Here is a 24,857-nt window from a genome sequence, read left to right on the forward strand (position 1 = left end):
GTGAGCTGCAGCACGGGCATCAGCCTGAGAATCCGCTGACAGGGAGAGAAACTGCAGGGTGGAGGACAAGCAGGGCTGGGGAAGCATCAAGACAGGTGAGCACGGCTGTGCCAGGCGATCACCTTGACATTCAGCTGTTTAGAGCACAAATTCAAGAAAAGTGTGTTTTGCATTTCACTGACTACAGGGTACAAGTTGACACTAGGGAGAAAAAAATAAGTAACTGGAAATGATTCATGGGGGGTATGTATATCATCCTAAGACCTCTGAGGATATAATACACATCTAAGCACCTAGCAATGTTGAGAAATACTACCCAGTGCCAAAAGAGACAGGGGCAGACTGTGTGAGCGCATATGCCTCTGCACACATACAAATTTTCAAATGTGAACCAGGTGTGGAAAAGACAAGGCAGTAATATAGTGGTACAAGGCAGAAAGTTAATAAATATTAGTTCCCACTCTTTTACTCCTCCTCTCCCTGACATTAAGACTCACTACCTGTATGCAGAAAACTATAAGACACTGATGAAAGAAATTAAAGATGATACAAACAGATGGAGAGAGATACCATGTTCTTAGATTGGAAGAAACAACACTGTGAAAATGACTATACGACCCAAAGCAATCTACAGATTCAATGCAATCCCTATCAAACTACCAATGGCATTTTTCACAGAACTAGAGCAAAAAATTTCACAATTTGTATGGAAACACAAAAGATCCTGAATAGCCAAAGTAATCTTGAGTAAGAAAAACGGAGCTGGAGGAATCAGGCTCCCAGACTTCAGACCATACTACAAAACTACAGTAATCAGGACACTATGGTACTGGCACAAAAACAGAAATATAGATCAATTGAACAGGACAGAAAGCCCAGAGATAAACCCAAACACATATGGTCACCTTATTTCTGATAAAGGAGGCAAGAATATACAATGGAGAAAAGACAGCCTCTTCAGTAAGTGGTGCTGGGAAAACTGGACAGCTACATGTAAAAGAATGAAATTAGAACACTCCCTAACACCATACACAAAAATAAACTCAAAATGGATTAAAGACCTAAATGTAAGGCCAGACACTATCAAACTCTTAGAAGAAAACATAGGCAGAACACTCTATGAAAAATCACAGCAAGATCTTTTTTGACCCACCTCCCAGAGAAATGGAAATAAAAACAAAAATAAAGAAATGGGACCTAATGAAACTTAAAAGCTTTTGCACAGCAAAGGAAACCATAAACAAGACCAAAAGACAACCCTCAGAATGGGAGAAAATATTTGCAAATGAAGCAACTGACAAAGGATTAATCTCCAAAATTTACAAGCAACTCATGCAGCTCAATAACAAAAAAACAAACAACCCAATCCAAAAATGGGCAGAAGACCTAAATAGACATTTCTCCAAAGAAGATGTACAGATTGCCAACAAACACATGAAAGGATGCTCAACATCACTAATCATTAGAGAAATGCAAATCAAAACTACAATGAGGTATCACCTCACACCAGTCAGAATGGCCATTCATCCACAAATCTACAAACAATAAATGGTGGAGAGGGTGTGGAGAAAAGGGAACCCTCTTGCACTGTTGGTGGGAATGTAAATTGATACAGCCACTATGGAGAACAGCACGGAGGTTCCTTAAACTAAAAATAAAACTACCATACAACCCAGCAATCCCACTACTGGGCATATACCCTGAGAAAACCATAATTCAAAAAGAGTCATGTACCACAATGTTCACTGCAGCTCTACTTACAATAGTCAGGACATGGAAGCAACCTAAGTGTCCATGGCCAGATGAATGGATAAAGAAGATGTGGCACATATATACAATGGAATATTACTCGGCCATAAAAAGAAAGGAAATTGTGTTATCTGTAGTGAGGTGGATGGACCTAGAGTCTATGATACAGAGTGAAGTTAAGTCAGAAAGAAAAAAATACTGTATGCTAACACATATATATGGAATCTAAAAAAAAAAAAAAAAGGTTCTGAAGAACCTAGGGGCAGGACAGGAATAAAGACGCAGATGTAGAGAATGGACTTGAGGACACGGGGAGGGGGATGGGTAAGCTGGGACAAAGTGAGAGAGTGGCATGGACATATATACACTACCAAATGTAAAATAGATAGTTGGAAGCAGCCACATAGCACAGGGAGATCAGCTCGGTGCTTTGGGGCAACCTAGATAAGTGGGATGGGAGGGTGGGAGGGAGATGCAAGAGGGAGGAGATATGGAGATATACGTATATGTATAGCTGATTCACTTTGTTATAAAAAACTAACACACCATTGTAAAGCAATTATACTCCAATAAAGATGTTAAAAAAATTGTAAAAAGACTAATTACACCAGATTATAATCATGTTCTCATCACAGAGCTTCAGGTTGATACAATGATTAATAAATTTCAAGAGTAATGAGATATTAACATCTTAAACAATATCATGATAGAAAATAAGTGAAAGTACGGGGTTTAAAAGTTTCATTTGAGGGCTTCCCTGGTGGCGCAGTGGTTGAGAGTCCGCCTGCCGGTGCAGGGGACACGGGTTCATGCCCCGCTCCGGGAGGATCCCACATGCCGCGGAGCGGCTGGGCCCGTGAGCCATGGCTGCTGAGTCCAGAGCCTGTGCTCCGCAACGGGAGAGGCCACAACAGTGAGAGGCCCGCGTACCGCAAAAAAAAAAAAAAAAAAAAAAAGTTTCATTTGAAAGACTGTAGTACAATTTCTCCTTCATTTTAAGGTTAAAAGAAAAAAAACTTATGCATAATCCTTTTAAATCTGAATATATCCACTCTCCCAAAAAGCTACACTCACAATTGTCATAAAGGTGAACAGAGTTGTACAAAGGAAGGGAAAAAGGAAAGGCAGGAATCATGGCGGTAGGACTTCAATTCTCCAAGACACTCTAGACAGGTGGAAGATAATAAAAAGACCTACTTTGGTGGTGATCCTGTAAGTGATGTAGGTCTCCATCGTACAGACATGCTTCTTGGGATCATCAACCGTGACAAAGAGGTCTCTGGTCTCACCATCAATGTCATCATCAAGCTGTAGTCTGTTGAGAAGGGAAGATGAAGAAGCCGGACTTGCAGGGCCTGCTGGAGTACCGCCGTTGGGCAAAATGAGATCCTGAAAGCAGAAAAGAATCATCTTACAAAGTAGCTAAAAACACACACCTGGAGAACACCAGCAACAGAGGCTGGTTTAGCCCAACCAAGAAACACCTCTAACTACAAAAATAACTTTCAAAGAATCTGATCCTGTCCTTACCATTTCTTAAGTGAACGAGTCTTTTACAACCAAGAGAAACACGACGGGCAATGCTCTACACCAAATCCCGTCGATTCACGTGTCAGCAAGCGCTGCAGGAACCAACAGTTCAAGGACAGAGAACATGACAGCCACCACCGGCGTCAGACTTCGACAGAGAAAGAACTCCTGAGCACACCACACTGTCTCTTTTTCCCACTTTCTCAAGACCGCCACTTGGGCCCAGGTAAACATTGAAGGGCCAGAACCCTCTTAGATATCCAACACATTTAACAACCTAATCAACCATCACAAAGAGACAGCTAAACGTTACGTGCCTCCTGGAATAAGTTCACACCACCACCTACGAAGCATGCTTGCCAAATATGCTGGCTATGAGTCCTGAACAAATCTCTAGACACAACACCAATTTATAGGCAATACAGCAAGAGTGAGGAACGTGTAGAACAAGTACTGCGAGGACGCAGTCAGCGGCATCTACACAATGTGAAGCTAAAGAGAACCGAAGACCCAGTTTCTTCAATAAATAAATAAATTGTAAGGAAAAAAGAAATACAGAGTTGGAAAGAGCACCTACAGATGTAATGAAACTTAAGAGACCTACCAACAACTGCAGTGGGTCACGATTAAAACACTGGGTTAAAAGACTTTGAGACATTCGGGAAATTTTGAATATTGATCAATTATTTGATGACATGAAGGAATTATTAGGTGTGATAATGGAAGTATTATGATTTTACAAAGTCTTCATCTTTTAGTAACACACAACTGAAGTATTCACAGATGAAATGATAGGATGTGTGGTATCTGCTTCAAAATAATTAAGGTCAGGTAGTTGGGATATAGATGATACAAGATGGCCCAAAGCTGATCACTGTTGAAGCTGGTACTTGCAGGTTCACTATAAATTCTCACCTCTTCTGTATGTGTTTAAAATTTTCCGCAATAAAAAAGTTTAAAAGGGGTGAGGAGGGGAGCAAGTACCAGAAAAGAAAGGGAAGGAAAGATTAAAAACTTATGGACTTCTTTCTTCTTAGGCCTCAGTAGGAAGCCACTTGAATCAATTATGTCCCTATACTATTCAAAAAGGTTGCAGTCTTCCAGTTACCTTTTCTGGCTTTAAGATTTGATAAGAGAACAAAGCCCTACCTAGCAGTAGATGTGAAAGCCTCTGAATGTCACCTTGGAATCATTAGAAGGCAAAGACTAAGGAATATGGCAAGAAAGTGACATGATACTAAGCAAAGAGCCTTGGTCAGGAATGTTTTTTTGCATTCCTGACCTGTGGGTAATCAGATCACAGGCTGGGCGTGGGTCTTTCCCCAGAAGGATCTCTTCTTGTGTGCAGGCTGGATATGACTTAGCCCCCAGAGAAGAGAACATACAGGAAATGAGAAGTCAATCTAGCCGTCATGTCCATAAGCTCCAGATGAAGATGGCACATCTGGAAAGAGAGTATGGAACAAGGCAGAGGGAAGCATGGTCTGGGGTCGAGGGCAATGTCACCCAACTCAGTGGGTGATGGAAACTAAACAAAAAAGGTACCCTCCTTTGTCTCCCTGACCACAGATAATTTAATCACATCCTTACTTATGCAATGTCAAAAATACTTTTGTAATTACTGAAAGGGTACCATTTCACAGAAGGTACTCATGGGAATGGACCCCACCCCTCCACTTCTCAGCCCAGGGTCTTGTCAGCTGGGAAGGCAAGCCCCTCAGCAGCTGCTCTCCGTGTGGACCACAGAACCTGGCTACAGCAGCATCCCACGACCTGCTTCCTCAGCACACTGATGTCACTGAGGGCATGCAGTGTCCAAATCCCAGGGTCTAAGGATCAGCAGGGGGACATCTTCTCTGGAGCTCTGAGACAACCATCACGTCTTCATCATTTCAGTAAATATTTAAACACTGACCTCAGGCAAGGCACCATGCTAGGCACTGAGGGGCCCACCCTTATATTTTAACAACACTAGCTCACTGGGCCTCAGAAAGGCTCCATCACCTATGGCTAAACATTGCACAAAAGAAAGAATGAATTCAAAACCTTTAGTCAGATAAGCCAACATCAGCTCAGACAGCAATTTTCCACAATCTGGCCTGAACTGATCCTGGAACCCACTATGCTGTTTCATATTTTCTCATCGTTGCTTACATAGCGCGTGCGCACGCGCACACACACACACCCCTCTTTTTTATGTAGAGGGCTCCCAGGATCTCACAGAAATCTTCTCAAATGCCCCCTCCTCCTAGAATCCTTCCTGGATCCAGCCCCTGACAAAATTAGTCACTCCCTTCTCAATACCTTGAAGATACTTCCACTGAAGCAATTTTCACAATTTTAATCATTTATTTACATATATAACTTATCCATAAGCACTGTGCATCCAACAACTGTAACTGTGCCTTGTTCACCTTTGTGTGTGTGTCTGTGATTATCCATCCATCTGTCTGCCCGTCTCCCAGTGACTCCAGGACAACTCCCCTAACCTCAACTCCCCTAACCTTTGCTCTGGGGACCTCAGCCAATAACCCTCCAGGAACGGCCCACATAAAGGTCTAAAAGATCTTGGCCAGACAGTGGGAACTGAACTGTTTCTCAAATCAGTTAGCAGGGGTTGGGGAGGAGAAAGTCATCCAGACCTTGTCACACAGCAGATTCTTTCCTTTAGGACTACACAACCAGGGAAGATACCCACACCCTTACTACAGGGTGCTTCCCGTAATATTATTTGAGCATATATGAATAGCAAATGAGCTACGGATGCCTGGACTTTCCTATAAAGGGCTGCTACCGTCTCCGCCTTCCATGGCACGTCTGTGCGCAGGGCTTCCACATTCTTATTTCGCTGCCCTCTACGTCAACCTCAACGTGGTGAGGTTAGCAGACAGATACTATCTCTACTGATGAGGAAGCCGACTCAAAAAGGTGAAGGACTTCTGTATCCAAATGTATGGAAGCCAGTTATCACTCTACTGAGTTGAGCTAAGGTATCTGGTTCCTAGTTCAAGGGTGTTATCAAGCTGGATGGCTTTCCCCAACCCAACACTGTCCCTCATCTCCATTCTCTGGCCATAAATCCTTCTGCGTAAACATGAAGCTTCTGTTTTTAAAGCCAGTTGAGGAATGCTTACATTTTCCCTTAGGGTCTTAATACAAGTTATCCCCCAGATAACTCCCCTCAAGATATGGTCCCCATGAGAAACAAACGTGGAGGGAAAAGACAAAAATCTCAGGAGGAAAGGGCAGGGGCTTAGGTGGACTCAGTGACCCAGGCTCCTCTACCCTCAGAGTCCTCCGGTAGCGGGTTTGCTTCACTGAGACCTGAGTTCTAGAGCACGTATTGTGGGGGGGCAGCGCCTTTACAACTAACACGAATTACAAGAAGTGAGAGAATCCCTTGGCTCAACACAAAAGCCTCCTGTTTCATTGTTGCTGCCCTACCGTCAGTCCTCCTTACTGCAGCCAGAATGCTCCCTGGAAAAGGTCAATCAAAACCTGTTACCCCCCTGCTCAGAACTCTGAAAGACATCCATCCAAACACATTCAAAATAAAATCCAGACTCCCTCCCATAACCCACAAGGGCCAACATGATCTTACCACAGTCTCTGACCTCATCCCAGACATCCTCCCCACTGCCCTCCAGCTCATCCTGCTCTACACACCTGGCCTTGGCTCGTCTGGACCTCAGGGCCTTCATACTTGCCGCTCACTCTGCCTGGAACACTGCTCTCCCCTCCGATTGCCACTGGCCTGGCTCTTCTCCTCAAACAGGTTTCTGCGCAAATGACACCTACTCAGAGAGGCGTTCTCAGCCCACAAAAATCTAAAAACATTCCTGCACCCTCCATCATTTTCCAGTCCCTTCCCTGGCTTTATTGTCATCATAGGACTTACCACTGTCTAAAAATATATTATATATTAATTGATTATCTGTCTGTCTGACTTCCCACCAGTCTGTAAATTCAACAGGAGCAGAGACTGTGTCTTCTGGAACACAGTAGGTACTCAGTAAGTATTTGATGAATGAATGAGTTTTAGAAGTGACCCAACTCAATCTCTTGCCAATATAAGGTACTCAATAAACGTCTGTTGAATGACAACCAAACTGAGGCTAACCTGGACGGACTGCCGAGTTTTGAATCCCGGTTCTACTCTTTACTAGCAGCATGACTTAAGTAAATTCCTTAATCTCTCTATTGCCCCAGCTTCGTCATTTATAAAATGGGTATAATGGGATTGAGTTAGTTAGCATATGGAGCAATTGGAACAGTGCCTGGAACATGGTAGGCGTTATATCACTATCAAAATACTCAAACAAACAAACAAAAAAGTCAACTTGTCTGCAAGTATTCCGGCATCCCCTTTAGACTATGGGGCTGGGTTCACAGTAGACCATAAGTGCTGCTGAAAATTAAAATCGCACCTAGAGTCACAGTTGGGGCCTTAACCACATCTTCCTTAATGACTTCCCTGTGGCAATAGATATATCTACGGTAGAGTTTGTGAGAGTTACAGCTACACAGCTGATAAATACATGAAAACTCCTCAATGCTCCAAAATATCAATTCTTGCTATGTAGTTTCAGTTATAAGAGAATTTCTTCTCCCCATCACCCCTTTTTACTTAGGAAGAGGAATACATAACCAGGACACTTTGGAAACTGCCCTCGCTCAAAGAATTTCAGTTACAAGATCCACCATTGTGGTCAGCCAGCCGCAAGAGAGATTATTAAAATAACGTTAGTCACCAGCAAAATTCTATATTACATTAAACATAGGGTTTATGAAAGAAAGTGGTATACCTTAAGGGCCAATATAGACTTAATAAAAACAAGTCATGCGAAAACACTCTAATTTCTCTTTCTGATACTATTAGAGGAGTGCGGGCAACGTGATGATCTCGTTTCAGAAGAACTTGCCGAAGCCTCTCGAGGCATCCCGACGGCTACGGGAGAACGAGAGCTCTCTGAATGCACACTGTACCTGACTTGTCTTAGCGGCCCTCTCTCCCGCCAGGCACACGGGAGATGCCTGAAGAATGAATGTGCCCTGCACACACTGAACGGGACACTCCTGACTGCTGACTTTGCTGTCAAGTTAAATTTAGGCCAACTACGGGCAGTAACTTCAAAGGGAAAACCTCAAAATTGTTCTGTTCACAGATGTTCATAACAGATCAAAGAACACAGAGTGAACCCTGGAAAAGCTCCAAAGGCTCGCTAACCAGGAAATGATCGTGTTTACGTTAATAACAATGTTACACACTCACTGAAAAATTATAAATCTAGACTTCTAGATAAATGCGGCGAATTAATAAGCTCAGGTCTTTGCTTTCTCCCTCTTTCCCCGTTCCAGACAACAACCACCTGAAGAACGGGAGAGAAAGAGCAGTGGGGGTGCGGCGGGGGGGGGGGCGGGCGCATAGTGACTGGAATGAGTACCGGATTAGAAACTAGGAAAGGGCATCACCCAAATGCCAAAAGTTTTGAAGATTTCCTACAGGAGACAATTGGGACTCAACTGAGAAAAGAACTAAGAGGTATCTTTAACCCATGTCACTGAGGTTACCTAGGGTTCTCAAGGTTACCTAAGAAGTAGAAAGTGTCCCGAACCCTCACAGACACTCTAGTTTGAATTTGCAATTGTCTGGAGGGATGAGGGTATGGAAGGGCCCACAGTGGGGCAAAGGAGGACCCCCAGAGTGTCTGGCTGCTGTGAGCAAGGGGATGCCAGCACAGGCAGATACACCATGTGAGGCCCACCAGCAGACGGTGCCTTGCCCCCAGGGCTTCATCTAGCCAGGAAGGGTAGAGATGCAAGAGAAAGGTCAGGGGAACAGAAGGCGCCTGCTTGCACCTTCATGAAGTCAGCTGCCCTGGGTAGGTCCACCAAGCACAAAGGAGGCAAGACTGCAAATTCTGAAAAGGCTGGACTCTACCGAGATGGGGAGAGCACCTAAAACAAGATGGAAGCCAGGCTATACTGGATCCAGACACAGAGAGGAACTAGGCCAAGTCTTCCTGACCGACTGTCCCTGACCCTGGTTTTCTTTCTTCTGATTCCTTTTGCCAAGCGGAGACCACTCAACTGATTTGTCAACTATTATTCCACTCAACCTAAGATCCAAGAAGACAATTCTAACATCAAGTAGAAACAGGGAGATGCAGGGAATTCCCTGGCAGTACAGTGGTTAGAACTAGGTGCTCTCACTGCCGGGGAACTAAGATCACGCAAGCCGTGCAGTGAGGCAAAAAAAAAAAAAAAAAAAGAAAGAGAGAAAAAGAAAAAAAGAAACAGGGGATCCAATAATTCACTTCTTCTGGTGAGAGGCAAATAGCAGGCCTGTATTACCTCATCAGACACAAGAAAACCGAAAAATATACCAGCCTATATCAACTCATCATTCAGACCCAAGAAAACCAATACATGAGGAAAAGCAGCACAGTCCTTAAGAGCAGATAAATATATACATTTGAAAAGATTTATCCCATAAAACACTACACTTTAGTCCACATCTACCTTGTGCTCCCATTTAAAAAAAAAAAAGTCAAAGTGGAAGAGAACTGTACTTTACTTCACTGTGTAGTAGAAACTAACACAACATTGTAAAACAACTATACCCCAATTAAAAAAGAAAGAAAGTGGAAGAAGGAGAATTCCCTGGTGGCGCAGTGGTTAAGACTCCGCACTCCCAATGCAGGGGGCCAGGGTTCGATCCCTGGTCAAGGAACTAGATCCCATGTGCATGCCTCAACTAAAAGTTCACATGCCACTGCTAAGGAGCACTCGATTGGAAACTAAAGGAGCCCAGCTGCCGCAACTAAGACTCAGTGTAGCCAAATAAATAAATAAATATCTAAAAAAAAAGGAACGTGGAAGAGGGAATAAAAAAATTAAAGCAGGGCCTCCCTGGTGGCACAGTGGTTGAGAGTCCGCCTGCCGATGCAGGGGACACAGGTTCGTGCCCTGGTCCGGGAAGACCCCACATGCCACGGAGCGGCTGGGCCCGTGAGCCATGGCCCCTGAGCCTGCACGTCCGGAGCCTGTGCTCCGCAACGGGAGAGGCCACAACAGTGAGAGGCCCGCGTACTGCAAAAAAAAAAAAAATTAAAGCATAAATTGAAAACAGAAAAGAAAGAGTAAAAGTTATAAATAAAACCAAAATTTAATTCTTCTAAAAGAATTAAATATAGAATTGTATTAATATAGAATAAATATAGAATTAAATATAGAAAGAAGGAGGGGAAAAATGAGCAGGCAATAGTGATTTAAATCTTACCTCTGTGTATGATTATAAATTACAAGGATGTGCTATGAATAGCTATGCTAATAAACCTGGAAGCCTCTTTGGCCATACATTGCAGGAAAATGTACGGCCAAAGAGAAATTAAATTGATGTAGAAAACCTAAACAACTAAATAACCTCAGAACTGCTGTCAGAGAACTTTCACTGAAAGGTGAGCTAAGCCCCAATGGTTTTACAACTGAGCTCTAATGAACCTCAAGGAGCAAGTCCTGTTTTATTTGAACACTCTGAAACACATTTAAAAATGAAAAAACTTTCAAATCAGTTTATAAGGGTTACCTATATCTGATATCAAAATAGTATGACAAAAAAGGAAATCAGATGTAAGTGTAGACTTCGTCAGTAAAGTAACAGCAAATGGTACATTAGAAGAATTTTTTTAAAAAGAAAGAAAAATAATATACCAGGATTGAGTCAAACATAATCCAAGAAATCAAAAGTGATTTAACATTAAGAAATTTATTAATGTTATTTATTACATTAACTGATAATAGGATCACTGTCCAACATAATCATGCCCACAACTACCAAAATGCTTACTGGTATCACACACTGGTAAATATCAGCCATTCTATTAAAATCTCTAAGTAAAATTAAGAAATAAAAGGAAGGTTCCTAAATCTGTTAAAGGGTATAAATCGGGAAACATCAGCAATGAACCTTGAAAACACTGCTCTAAGTGAAAGAAGCCAGACATGAAAGGCCACATATATAATTCCATTTATATGAAGAATCCAGACAGGCAAATCCACAAAGATAGAAAGAAGACTTCTGGTTGCCAGGGGCTGAAGGGAAGGGGAAAACAGGAGTGAACACTCAATAAATATGAGGTTTCTTTTTTGGGTAACAAAATATTCTGGAATTAGATAGTAATGATGTTTGCACAATGCTGTGAGCATACTAAAATCCACTCAACTGTAATATAGTTTGAAATGGTGACTGTTACGGTATGTGAATTAGATCTCAATAATCTATTTCTTAAGCAGGAAACAATATAAAACACTGGAGGCATGTCTACAAAATTCAGAAACAAGACTGATACAGAATCACCCCATTATTCAAATTGTTCTTGAGCTAGCTCAACGGTGTACAACAGAGCTCCACGCACTGCAATCGTTCAAGAAGAAACACGCAGCGATCTACCACATCGCTTCCTTTCAAAAGGTTCATTTCTTCGAAAATTAATCTAAAACTATAATACACATAATAGGGTGAAAATGTATTTAAAACTTTTAAAAATGATAAATCTAAACTGATGTCAGGTATTTACTAAATAACATTCAGTGACAAAAGGAGAAGACACAAACTACATGGTAGACTGTAGTATCGTTTGCAATTATTAACTCTGTACCTTTAAGTGGATTATACACACTCACTATTGCCAAGTGACTGCCGACCGGAGGGCATATCTCCACTCGAGTCCAGTGACTGTTGGCTTGGCTACGTAACAGGCTCTGGCCAATGGCACATGAGCAAATGTGACGTACACCAGATGGGAGCAGACACTTTAAGAGCCACTGCATGTTTTCATCAGCTCTCATGTGCTCTCTCCTCCTCATGTGCTCTCTCCTGCCTTCAGAAGGGAAGACTTGTGGAAAAGAGCCATAGCAATGGACTCCCAGCCACTGACACATAACTCGATCTAGAAATTAATGTTTGCTGCAAACCTCTGTATTTTTGGAATTTGTGGTTTATTAACCACAGCAAGACTAATACATATAATTATTAAAATGTCTATGTAATTTAAAAAATCTAGGTAAGAGATAGTGTGTAAACAATATGGAATTTTAAGATGTAGGGATTTATCTTTTTTTTTTTTTTTTTTTTTGGTAACTGTAGAATTATTCAAAATGCATCTTAACCATATGACTTAAGTCCTAGGACCCTATTTGATTATCAGTAGAAGTTCAGTCTTCCTTCTTTCCCACCCCTGCCCCAGAATCCCATCTCCAATATTCTCCATAACCTCCAAGGTTGCTTCCACAAGTTTCTCCAAGTTCCCAAGGCCCAGCAGTCTGTGGTTTCTAGGTTAGCATCTTCTCTGAACAGTCTTACATTTTCCCACTTTGGATTCTGGATCATCACATATGAGGGAAAGACTCTTCTTCTTTACACATAGGTTAAGAGATCACCTTTAATTATTTGTAGGTTAATAAAGTCGTTTCAAAACTGAAAATGTGGGCTTCCCTGGTGGCGCAGTGGTTGAGAGTCTGCCTGCTGATGCAGGGGACGCGGGTTCGTGCCCCGGTCCGGGAAGATCCCACATGCCGCGGAGCGGCTGGGCCCGTGAGCCATGGCTGCTGAGCCTGCGCGTCCGGAGCCTGTGCTCCGCAACGGGAGAGGCCACAGCAGTGAGAGGCCCGCATACCGCAAAAAAACCCCCCAAAACAACCCTGAAAATGTTTCCCCAGCTTTTCTATTAGAAACTCTCCCTTCAAGTAAAATCCACCCATTGGCCTGATGCAAAAGACGACCTCCAACAAGATCACAAACGAAGTCAAAATGTAAGAGCCCAAGTCCACATTCCTTGGCTCAGTTTCCAATGTCTATTACTAGCTTTTTCTAAGGATCTCCAGACTAGCAATCAGCTCTCCAGACATTCTTGTGATTGTCGGGAGCAAAGATTTTTCTCCCGCTCTCAGATGAATTTAAACATGATCTCTTTTCATTCCTTCTAAAGAGGATACACTGTTTCAACCACAGAGTGAAACACCTAACACACATTGGACAAAGTGCTGACACAGAGCTACCAGGATGTGTTCAAATGACTCAGTCTGGCTGGGCAAGTGTACACAAAAACCTCTACCTATGATGCAACGCAATATGGGGTATAACGAAGGTCCATGCAAAATGAAGGAGGGGCACAAAGGATGCTGGGGCAACTGGAGAAGGACAAGAAAATTTGCCAAATGGAAAAACAAGATGGTGGGAGAGCTTGGCATGGACATTCCATGCTGAGAAATCATGACCTCTGAAGAAGGAGAGGTATTTCCAAAAGCTTGTCCCTAACTGAATGATAACTAGGACCCACCACACAAAGGTTCTGCCTCTGCTGCTGGTCAAGTACGTGCACGATCTGGAGGACTCAAATGCCCAAGCAGACAGCTTTTTAAAGACACGAATTGAACCTCCCCCAAAAGTACACAACAAAGAGAACGTGACTCTAACTAAACACCTGCTCTCTTTCCGTCCCACCTGGATGCATTCTGCCAACTGAAAGCTAAGTAATAAAGGCACTCCCCTCTGACATTTCTGCACCAAAATCACGCGAGGGCCTGGGGCGGAGAATCCCTCAGATCACCCAAGTTGTTTGTGTCACTTACAAGAAAAGACTCGGAAGTAGCATGCATGAGGCCACTCGGGTGGTAACGTGACCACCAGGTCTTTGGTCACTCTCTCAATACTGTGGTACCACACAAGCTGGATGCTCCACAAAAGGGGAGTGATGCACACAGCAGATAAACAGCTCTAAAGACCAACTGAGAAACAGTTACATGATGGGTGGTAATTAACAGAGGAGAAATAATGTTTCATAAAGGTCATGAAGTTAACCTACTGGGGATACTCAGTCTAAGGGTCTCATTTCTACACTCTCCCAACACTAACCCACTCCATCCACCTCTGGTCTTTAACAGAAGAGGCATGAGAGGGAGGGAGGGAGGGAGGGAGGGAGGGAAGGAGGGAAGGAGGGAAGGAGGGAAGGAGGGAAGGAGGGAAGGAGGGAAGGAGGGAAGGAGGGAAGGAGGGAAGGAGGGAAGGAGGGAGGGAGGGAGGGAGGGAGGGAGGGAGGGAGGGAAGAAGAAAGATAGATAGATAGTCTGGGCTTAGAGTCCACATGGCTGGGCTTGAATTCTGGCTTTGCTCCTCAGAGGTCTGGAGGAAGGTACTCAATCTCTCTGAGACCCAGTTTCTCCATCTATGACATGGAGGGTGTAAGAATTAAAGAAAACACAAATAATGTGCTACTTAATCCCTTAATATACGTTAGTTCTTTCCCACCCTTCATACAACACTCCTTAACTGTGCCATTTGTTCCCCTTTCAAAGCTGGTCCTAATTGACATGTTTTTGTGCTGCCACCTGACACAGCACTGCATATGTGGAATGCCCTCAGTGTCTGATGAAACAAGTCAGATGCCTATGGGAAGTTAAAGGAAAGCACACTTTCACAACAGGGACCTAGATGAAACGATATACTATACAGAGCTGAATATCTACTAGGTGATCAAATACTTGTTGATTAATCATCACCTCAGACCAAACCTTTTCAAGGGCAAAAAGCATTCAAGTGAGCAACAGACCGGGGCAGGACTCTACTACCAATTCATGTGAAGTGGTTACTGTTAAGTCCACGCTTACAGCCACACCACTCAGCTGTGCTTTAAAAAGCCATGAGCACTGAGCAAGACTGAAAGTGTCCTTGCCTCAAAAACTACCTGAAGCTCACCATTCCTCTATAATAGGGACGCTTTCTCTAGAATCCAAAGACACCTCATGCCAAAAATTATGAGCAAGGTTCTGCACGTGCACTCGTGAATTTGAATTTTCCTTTGGAGAGAACCTATCATTTTTAGAGTCCCAAAAATACCTATGGGGGAAAAAAGTTAAGCACTCCTGATTCTAAACTGTCTCTCTCAAAAAAGGAAGCAGAAGTATATTTGAACTTCCACGAGCTCTCCAAGTTCAAATTGCCCCTCAGCAGAGTACTCTCACGATCAATGATTTGTGACGTTCAATGATTTGTGACGCTCAGACCCTACCATTAGGGGTAGGGAAGTCCTTAAACCCTCAACCCAAACCTGAAACTAACCTGAGATGAGAATTTGTTAGGAAATATGTGACCATGCTCAAATAGGTCACACTAGCTTGAAACAAGTGTTCACCTAAAAGGATTCTCTCAATACTGGTCTTGTGGTATTAAACACTGTTGTGTTGATTCAGCAGCTGAAAGAGCTAGGAGCTAAAAGAGATGTTTTTCTGTGAAACTCTTCGAAGCCTGAGGATCCCCCCATGGCATCCTTTTTAGAAGCCTGAAGCATGCCCGCCTCCCCCCAAAAGTGCAGATGGATTTCCAGGCTTGAGATTCACCTGGCTACCTGGCTGCTCCAGCTCTAATTCCCACATTCCTACTGACATGACTCAGACCGGACATAGGGGATTTCTTTTTTATTTCCACGGTGAATAGATTTATTGGGAAAGAAGAAGGAACTCAACAACCAAAAGTCTGATCATAGTCTAAACAATAAGGAGTGAAAGAAAAAGCGGGAATAGGACATTCTAAACCAAAACAGCTTAAAGGAGTTTCACAACTAAGTAACCAGACAAGAAAAGTGGGAAAAAGGCAGGAAGGAAGGACATGCAAGAAAAGGGCCCTACACTTCATACTGGTCGGTGTGGCCCCCTCATGTGGGCATTCTGAGCTCAGAGGCAGAAACAAGCCCTGTGCATAAGGGTCAGTGGAAGGAGGGTACAAATGTCAAGGGGGCAGAAACACATAGAGGAAGTCAAGGAATGAATGAGGGAAAAAACTGCAACCTTATTTTCCTATAAACCATGAGGATAAAACAAAGTCAGAAAGGAGGCAGCTCCCACATGGTGGTGCTGGTATCCATCCCCATGGGGAGGCGGGGAGGCTTGTCTTGAAGCCAATACACAAGAGATCAATAAACAGCAAAGATTTCTCAAGATGCTTTCATTTACATTTTACGTATGACAGAGAGAAACGTCAACTGTCCAAAGCGAAGACGACTAGTATTTTTCAGTTCAGGTTGTGGTCGTGGGGTGGGTGGAGGCTGATAGGTTAAAGGAGGGTCAGCTTTCCTCAAAGCCACTCCTAGGTCTAGCTTGTTTGACAAAATTTCGCTAAAAGATTACATTCCTACAATATATATAATTAAATATGTTTTCAGCATCTTTCTCCAAGGAATCTCTGTGAGATGGCAGAGGGAATGGGACAAAATAATTATCACTTTCTATTTCTTCTATAGACCAAAAGAGAGATGTTTTCCAACACACGGGAGTTTTAAGTAGCCTAATTACCAGGGTACTATCCTCCCTCACACCACAAATTAGAGGATATGGAAAGAAAAAGCTACTCATCCATGCATTCATCCAAACAAACATTTATCGGGTTCCCGCTGAGTACCAGGTACTATTCCAGATGCACGGGAAAGCAAGCTGATAAGGGATTTGTTTGCGGAAACAAGTTTTGGGGTGGAGTACGGGGGTGTGGCCCAGACCCAGGACAACCAGCAACTGATGTAATGAGATAAATACGTGAATAAGGAAAAACTGCTGTGCTGGAGTCAGAGCAGCCACGAGTAACTCTGCCCTCCGAGGGCGGCTCCGGAGAGGCAGCCTGACCGCACAAGGCCTGGCCTCACATTCCAGCTCTCCCACCAGCTATGCGGCAGTAAGAAAACCACTTAAGTTCACCAACGCTCGCTGGAAAATGGCAAGGTCACCCGATCCAGGTGGCCGGGCTACACGGAGAGTATGGAGAATGTCTGTGAAAGCCCCTGTACACAGCGACTAGCCACTCGGCAGGGAAAAGGTGCTCCTGGCGTGGAGCGCGGCCTCAGCAGAACTGCCACAGGGTGAGGTGCGGAGGGCACAGCTGGGGACCATCACTGTGGACAGAACATGAACCGCCCAGGGGCGGTGGCTGGAAGCAAGGCCTGGAGGTCCAATGAGCTCCAGACTCTGAGGGATCTTAAATAACAGGCTTAAGAATTTGAGGCGCACCCCACAGGCCGTGGCTAAGCTTTTAAGCAGAAAAGTGGCACTCGCACGTAACTTTTTCAAAAAGACTTCAGAAAAAACACACAGATCAGAGAGAAAGGGGAGGAAATGGGAGAAAAGAGAGGGCTCATTTAGGGAGCTCTTGTAATTGTCCAGGCACACCTCCCCCCGCCCCCGAATGGTACCTGAGCCAGGTGGTAGATGCCACGGAGAGGAAAGGACAGGTGAGAAGTGTCGTCAACAATAAGGTCGGGTGCCCTGGGAGACTCTGATGAATGTCTCCTCAGCAGAAAAAAAGAGTCTGGCCACACCAGGGGGATCATGTTTCAAACACAGGTAAATTACAGAGGATTAGAAATTCCCGCAGTTCTAGCAAAATCGAGTAAACACAAGTTCAACTGCCGTTTGTGCTGTGGTTAAATCCACAAAGCCCATCCTTAGGACAAGAGGGCGAGTCCTGCCAAAATGACCGTGCTCAGCAAAGGCTTACACCAAGGTCCACCAAGGTCACCAGGCACTTGACATTCTTACCCAGGTGGGAGTTGCCTCCCAGAGGAGACTCCTCCCACTCACCTTCCATCACCTGCTTCAGGGATACCTGACTCAAGTCACTTTTCCACTGTCACAGCCAGCACGCTCACGGCAGGAACTCACGTGGGGAATCTCGCACCGCCATCCACTTAAAGCCAGATGAACAAACAGCTCACAGGCTGTTAGCGCCGCCTGGCTCCAACACCTGGCCAGCAGGATCTGTCACCTGAACCCACCTTTGGCAGAGAGCAGAAGGTGGCCAGCTGAGCGCTCTGGGAGCCTGGGCTCTGAAGTGACTCACGACACAACAAAATTCCAAAACAGAAAGCAAACTCTTGGGGCTAAGAAAGATGACAGGACTTGGAGACAAAAATCCATACTTTTTCACAGCGATCTACACACCACACCTCTAAGTCAAGGGAGAATAAAGAAATTAAATATTGTACATTCATACTATCTTCTGAGCACTGTGCAAGCTTTACACAGTATTCTCAACCCTTCAAATAACACAAGGGTGGGGATGGGGGTGGGCTTTATTATCCGTGTTCCTACTAGGAGAGCAGGTCCAGGGAGGTTACAGGACGGGCCCAAGGTCACTCAGCCAGTAACAAGCAGAGGCACAACCGGAGCCCAGACCCAAGAGGCCAGAGCAGAGGCTGGTGGCTGGCCACCGCCTGCCCCCTGGTCCCAAGAGACTTCGTGGAACAAGCACCTACCCGACAAGAGACCCCGTACCCACTGCCACCACATTCACCTTTGCATCTGCAGTAGGGCCTGGTGGTGAGCAATCCTTCACATGTATCCCTTCAAACAATTAAATTCCTGATCCACCAGTGCCAGAGAAATAAACCAAGTCACCTTGCCTCTCAAAGGATTTTTAAGAGCCAGCCAGCTCCAGAGAGGATCCAACATAAAGGACCAGAAACCATTAACAAACAGCTCCATTTGGCCATCAGCAATCCCCCATGGACTCCAGAAAAATAAAGCCTAGATCCCACCACAGTGTCTGCACATGGAAATAAACCTGAGTGGTTAGACACCATGGTGCATGGGCACATCTGGCTTGAACACTCAGTGTTAATGCAGGGGGTGAGGGCTTCTCATCCCCAGAGAACTCTTGGGTAATATATATCCTGCCCACATAGCTCGATGATTCACCCTGTCATTCCCTAAACTGATGGGACAGATTTAGTATATGATAACTATGGAACTTCAAATAGTGAGGAGGGAAGAGATTAGTCAATAAATGCTGATGGAGAATTCGGTTAACCAGTTAGGGAACAATTAAGTTATATCCTTTTCTAACGCCAAATGCAAAAATAAATATCAGGTCATGTAAAGAAACAAATGCACTACATCAACTATACCTCGATTTAAAAAAAAAGAATGAAATGCAAGATTAAAAAAGAAAACTAGATGATGATTTATATCAGGGGTTGGCAAGCTGTTTTGGTAAAGGACCAGAGAGTAAATATTTCTTTCTGGCTTTTCAGGTCACAGTCTCTGTTGCAACAACTCCTGTCTGCTGTTGTGGTGCAGAAGCAGCCTCATACAGTAGGTGGACAAACGGGCGTGGCTACATTCCAATAACATTATGGAATGGACACAGTTATGTCTTAATTATGGACATAACTGTTATGGACACAGAAGTCTGAATTTCACTAATTTTCACATGGCATGAAATAAACATCTTTCTTTTTTCCAGTCATTTAAAAATGCCATTAAAAAACTCTTAGGGGCTTCCCTGGTGGCACAGTGGTTGAGAGTCCGCCTGCCGATGCAGGGGACACGGGTTCATGCCCCGGTGCGGGAAGATCCCACATGCCGCGGAGCGGCTAGGCCCGTGAGCCATGGCCGCTGAGCCTGCAGGTCCGGAGCCTGTGCTCCGCAATGGGAGAGGTCACAACAGTGAGAGGCCCGCGTACTGCAAAAAAAAAAAAAAAAAAAAACAAACTCTTAGGACTGAAGGTGTCATGGGTTGGGGATGGAGGATGGGGTGGGCGTGGCTATAAAAGGGCAGCAGGAAGGAGCCTTGCTGTGGTGGAACTGTCTGTATGTTGACTGTGGTGGTGCTGGTTACAGAAATCTACACACCTGACAGAACTGCACAGAATAAACTACACACATGCACGCACTCACAAATGCGTGCTTGTAAAATGGGTGAAATCGGCATGAGTTCTGTCGACTGTACCAATGTCAATTTGCTGGTATTGTTATGCAAGATGTTATCATTGGAGGAAACTGGATAAAGAGCACCTGGGACCTTCCTATACACATCTTTGGTAACTCCCTGTGAATCTATAATTATTTCAAAATAAAAAGTTAATAATGGGGGCTTCCCTGGTGGTGCAGTAGTTAAGAATCTACCTGCCAATTCAGGGGACAAGGGTTCGAGCCCTGGTCTGGGAAGATCCCACATGCCACGGAGCCACTAAGCCTGCGCGCCACAACTACTCAGCCTGAGCTCTGCAGCCTGCAAGCCACAACTACTGAGCCCGCGTGCCACAACTACTGAAGCCCGCGCGCCTAGTGCCCATGCTCAGCAACAAGAGAAGCCACCGCAATGAGAAGCCCCCGCTCGCTGCAGCTAGAGAGAGCCGCACACAACAACGAAGATCCAACGCAGCCAAAAGTAAAATAAATAAAATAAATTTTAAAAACCAAAAGCAGAATCCATAAAGGAAGAGTAACTTATTTAACAAATTTTTCTCTATGTCAATAAACAATAAATGTGAAAAGATAAACAGCAAACTGGGAAAAGGATTTGAACATCTATGACCATAGGTTGTTTGCTTCAGCATATGAAGGATTTTGAAAATAAGCATTAAAGACATACTATGGAAAAAAGAGACAACTGATGGGAACATATTGTATAGCACAGGGAACTCTACCTTATGCACTGTGGTAACCTAAATGGGAGGGAAGTCCAAAAGGGAGGGGAGGGACTTCCCTGGTGGCACATGGTTAAGAATCCACCTGCCAATGCAGGTGACACGGGTTCGAGCCCTGGTCCAGGAAGATCCCATATTCTGCAGAGCAACTAAGCCTGCCACCATAACGACTGAGCTCAAGTGCCACAACTACTGAAGTCCACACACCTAGAGCCTGTGCTCAGCAACAAAAGAAGACACTGCAATGAGAAGCCCACGCACCACAACAAAGAGTAGCCTCTGCTCGCTGCAACTAGAGAAAGCCCACGCTCAGCAATGAAGACCCAACACAGCCATAAATAAATAAATAAATAAATAAATAAATAAAAAATATATACACACTACTTTAGCTAAAATAGATAACAGGGGAATTCCCTGGAGATCCAGTGGTTAGGATTCGGCACTTTCACTGCTGTGGGCCCAGGTTCGATCCCTGGTTGGGGAACTAGGATACCACAAGCCACATGGCACAGCAAAAAAAATAAAATAAATTTAAAAAAATAGATAACAAAGACCTATTGCATAGCACACGGAACTATACTCAATATTTCGTAATAACCTATAAGGGAAAAGAATCTGAAAAAGGATATATATATTATATATATAATATATATATACATTTATGACTGAATCACTTTGCTGTAAACCTGAAACTAAGACAACACTGTAAATCAATTATACTTCAATAAAAATAATAACAATTGTTCAACTTCAATAGCAAACAACAAAATGAAAATGAAAACAAGATATCATTTCTCCTATCAAACTGGTAAAGATTAAAAAGATTACCTCTGGTTCTAAAGCCACACAGTTTCTACTACATCACACTAAAAAAATTTTAGGACAACAACAAAATAAAATGGCTTTGTCAAAGCTCTGTTCAGAGCCAGAACAGCAAGGAAGGACTCTGTAAACAAGAAGAGAGACTGTGGGACGACACTATGGTTCAGGGACTCTGTGACTGGCTGAACTACCTTTATCAGCTTCGAGAAAATGTTGGTGATAGAGCTGGTGTCCCCTCCTCCACCTTCAGCCACGCCTAGGCGCCATCAATGCCTCTGCCAAGAACAAAGATGCAGGAGACGTGACCCACAAGTATTTGTCTTCAATGACCAAGTCCTTGTCCTCTGTCAGTTGGGACTAATGGCAGATGGTAATATTTATACCCAGTGCATTGCATCTTCCTATGAAATTCAAGCCCCAAGAAAACAAACAGTCCTCAAAATCACCCAAAGAAGCAAAGGACACAGACAGCAGCCAGCCAAACGCTGTGCTCAAACTCAGTGTAAGGAACGTGTTTGATTCTATGCGACAGTGTTACTCACCAAGGGAGGAGTCCACGTAAAGAAGGCAGGAAACCCATTCTTCTTGGGTTCTGGTGCAAAGACAAGTTTCCAAAAGTACACGTGAAAGGCTTAGAGATCTCACCTCCTTCCAGCTGCCATCAGCAAGCCCACACGTCAAGTGTTTTCAGGACTCTAGAATGATTTCCTTAGGCTGTGCCAAACGGGTATTACCACATTTGCTCTCTCTTTTTTTCTTTTTTTTTTTTGACTGTGGTAAAATACACATAAAACTTACTGTCTTAGTCATCTTTAAGTGTACAATTCAAATAAGTCCATGCATACGGCTGTCCAATTGCTCTCCAGAACTCTTTTCAGAACCTTCTCTTTCTAACCAAAGGAGTTGGGGTTATGATTGGGCTTGCCCCCTCACCCAAGTCTGCCTGCCTGTGCACACGTGCACATGTTTATACACACACACACACACACACACACACACACACACACACACACACACACACACACACACACACACACACACACACACACACACACACACACACACACACACACACACACACACCCCAGGTGGCACAAGTACAAGTCTCACTGCCTGGGGACGACAGCATGTGCCTCCCCAAGAAGGGAGGAGCAGCAGCCCCCAGGTGCAGACCAGCGCAGTGCACTCCCGTCTAAAGGTGGCCAGCTCCTGCCCTAAGCCAGGATCAGCATCTTGGACACACAGGCTGGAGATAAGCGTGTCTGAAGGCACTGGGGGTACAGTGACAAGTAACCCTGTCCCATGTCCACTCCTAACAAGCTGAGAGAGTCCAGCCTTAAAACAGAGATAATATTTTTATTATTCGCCTGTCTCGGAGAGCATCAAATGAGAGAGAATCTAAAAGGCTCAGCCAGGGGACTTCCCCGGCAGTCCACTTACTGGAAGCATAAGACTCTGTGCTTCCAGTGCAGGGGGTGTGGGTTCAATCCCTGGTCGGGGAACTAAGATCTCCCACATGCCTCACGGCCAATAAAATAAAATAAAATGCTCAGCCAAGCACCTAGGTGCTCCAGCTCCCATCCTCCTCGTCCCACGTCTGCCCTTATCCTTCAACCGCAAACAGAATCCTTATCTACATGCGCACTTAAGCTACAGACTGAGAAGGGAAGCACAGTGTAAGGAACAAGGGGAACTGAAGGATGAAGAATGGAGAGGATCCAAGGGAGGATCCCCAAAGTGGAGCTGCTGAGGCTTGCTCTTCCACCATCCTCCTCAGCAGCCCAGCCATCACCCCTAATATATTTTGGATACAGAACCAACTGAGGGCTCATAGGCCAGGCCAAGGATGCACAGAATCTGAAGGTAGAACATACCTACTTTTGCTACAGTTTCAGCTCCCATCACATGTGCCAGCAGCACCCAATTACTTGCCAATCCTCAGTCCGCCAGCAATTCCCCCAGAGTGCCATGAGCTCTCACACACCCTACCACATCTCAGAGAGGGATGCTTCCTCTCCCTGGGATGCCTCCTCCCTCCTTGTTCACCTAGCTAATGTTCCCTTGTGCTCCAAGACTCAGCTCCAAAGATATCCCCGCTGAGATGCCTTCTTTCTCCACTGACCTCCCATCCATGCCAGCACTTGCCCAGTCTGGGTTAGATATCCCCCACCCTGCTCTCTTCATGCCCCCGTGCCTGGTCCTCTCAAAGCACTCATCATCTGCGCTGTTACTGCCTGTTTATGTACCTGCCTCTGCCCCGTAAGGTCTGAGGATCTGTGGTCCTGGGATCGGTTACCGTTGTATCTGCAGCATGGCATCTGTGTCAGTTCATATATTTTAAAGGATGGCCATTACGGTATCTCCCGACCCACATGTTTATCTGCAATGTGCCCTGGCCACTTCTGCCATCAGGAGATGGAGTCTATCAGTCTCCCCTTTGAATCCGGGCAGGCCCTATGAATGCTTGAACAAAAGAATATGGCAGGGCTTCCCTGGTGGCGCGGTGGTTGAGAGTCCGCCTGCCGATGCAGGGGACGCGGGTTCGTGCCCCGGTCTGGGAAGATCCCACATGCCGCGGAGCGGCTGGGCCTGTGAGCCATGGCTGCTGAGCCTGCACGTCCGGAGCCTGTGCTCCGCAACAGGAGAGGCCACAACAGCGAGAGGCCCATGTACCGCAAAAAAAAAAAAAGAATACGGCAGAACTGATGTCGTGCCTTTTCTGGGCTCAGCCCTCACCTGGCCCAGTAGCTTCCACTTCCTGTCTCTTGGGATGCGCATTCTTGGGATGCATCCTCCAGGAGCCCATCCAGCCTGTCTTGAGCAGCCCAAGCCACCTGGAGATGTCACTCGAGTCAACTGCCAGCCACAAGTCACCTTAGGCCCCCAGCGCAGTTGAGCCTTCAGATGACATGAGAGACTCCAAGCAAGAACCATACAGCTGAGGCCAGGCAACTCATACAGCCACAAGCGACAAGAATAAATGTGTATTCTAACCTACTTCATTTTGGGGTGGTTTGTTAAGCAGCAGTGCACAACCAAAACAATGTCCACCTGGTACCCAGCGGGTACAAAGCGAAAGAACAATTAAATCAGCTCTGACATGAGATACGGCACATAGCACTCAATTTAATAGCTGCTGCTCTTATTGAAATTATGTGGAAGGGGAACAAAGAAACTGGTGGGAGAGGCCGTTACATCCCTGCCAGTGAAAAATAATGAAATCCACTACGTCCACGGTGGGGATGGGCTGAGCCCTGGGCTTGACTCTCATGTTCCTCCAAATTC

The 24,857-nt window shown here is 44.8% G+C and overlaps 1 protein-coding gene across 2 annotated transcripts in view; it reads right to left on the reverse strand.

The window, feature by feature from the left end:
- Positions 1-24,857, reverse strand: part of SNX30 (sorting nexin family member 30) — a 105,767-nt gene that overhangs the window by 56,975 nt on the left and 23,935 nt on the right. For both annotated transcript variants that reach the window (XM_060300612.1, XM_060300613.1), the window contains exon 2: positions 2,947-3,138. In XM_060300612.1, coding sequence (XP_060156595.1) covers positions 2,947-3,138 — 192 coding nt within the window. The remainder of the gene's footprint in view (positions 1-2,946; positions 3,139-24,857) is intronic.

The sequence above is a fragment of the Globicephala melas genome, chromosome 6 (assembly GCF_963455315.2).
Source record: "Globicephala melas chromosome 6, mGloMel1.2, whole genome shotgun sequence".
Taxonomy (NCBI): Eukaryota; Metazoa; Chordata; class Mammalia; order Artiodactyla; family Delphinidae; genus Globicephala; species Globicephala melas.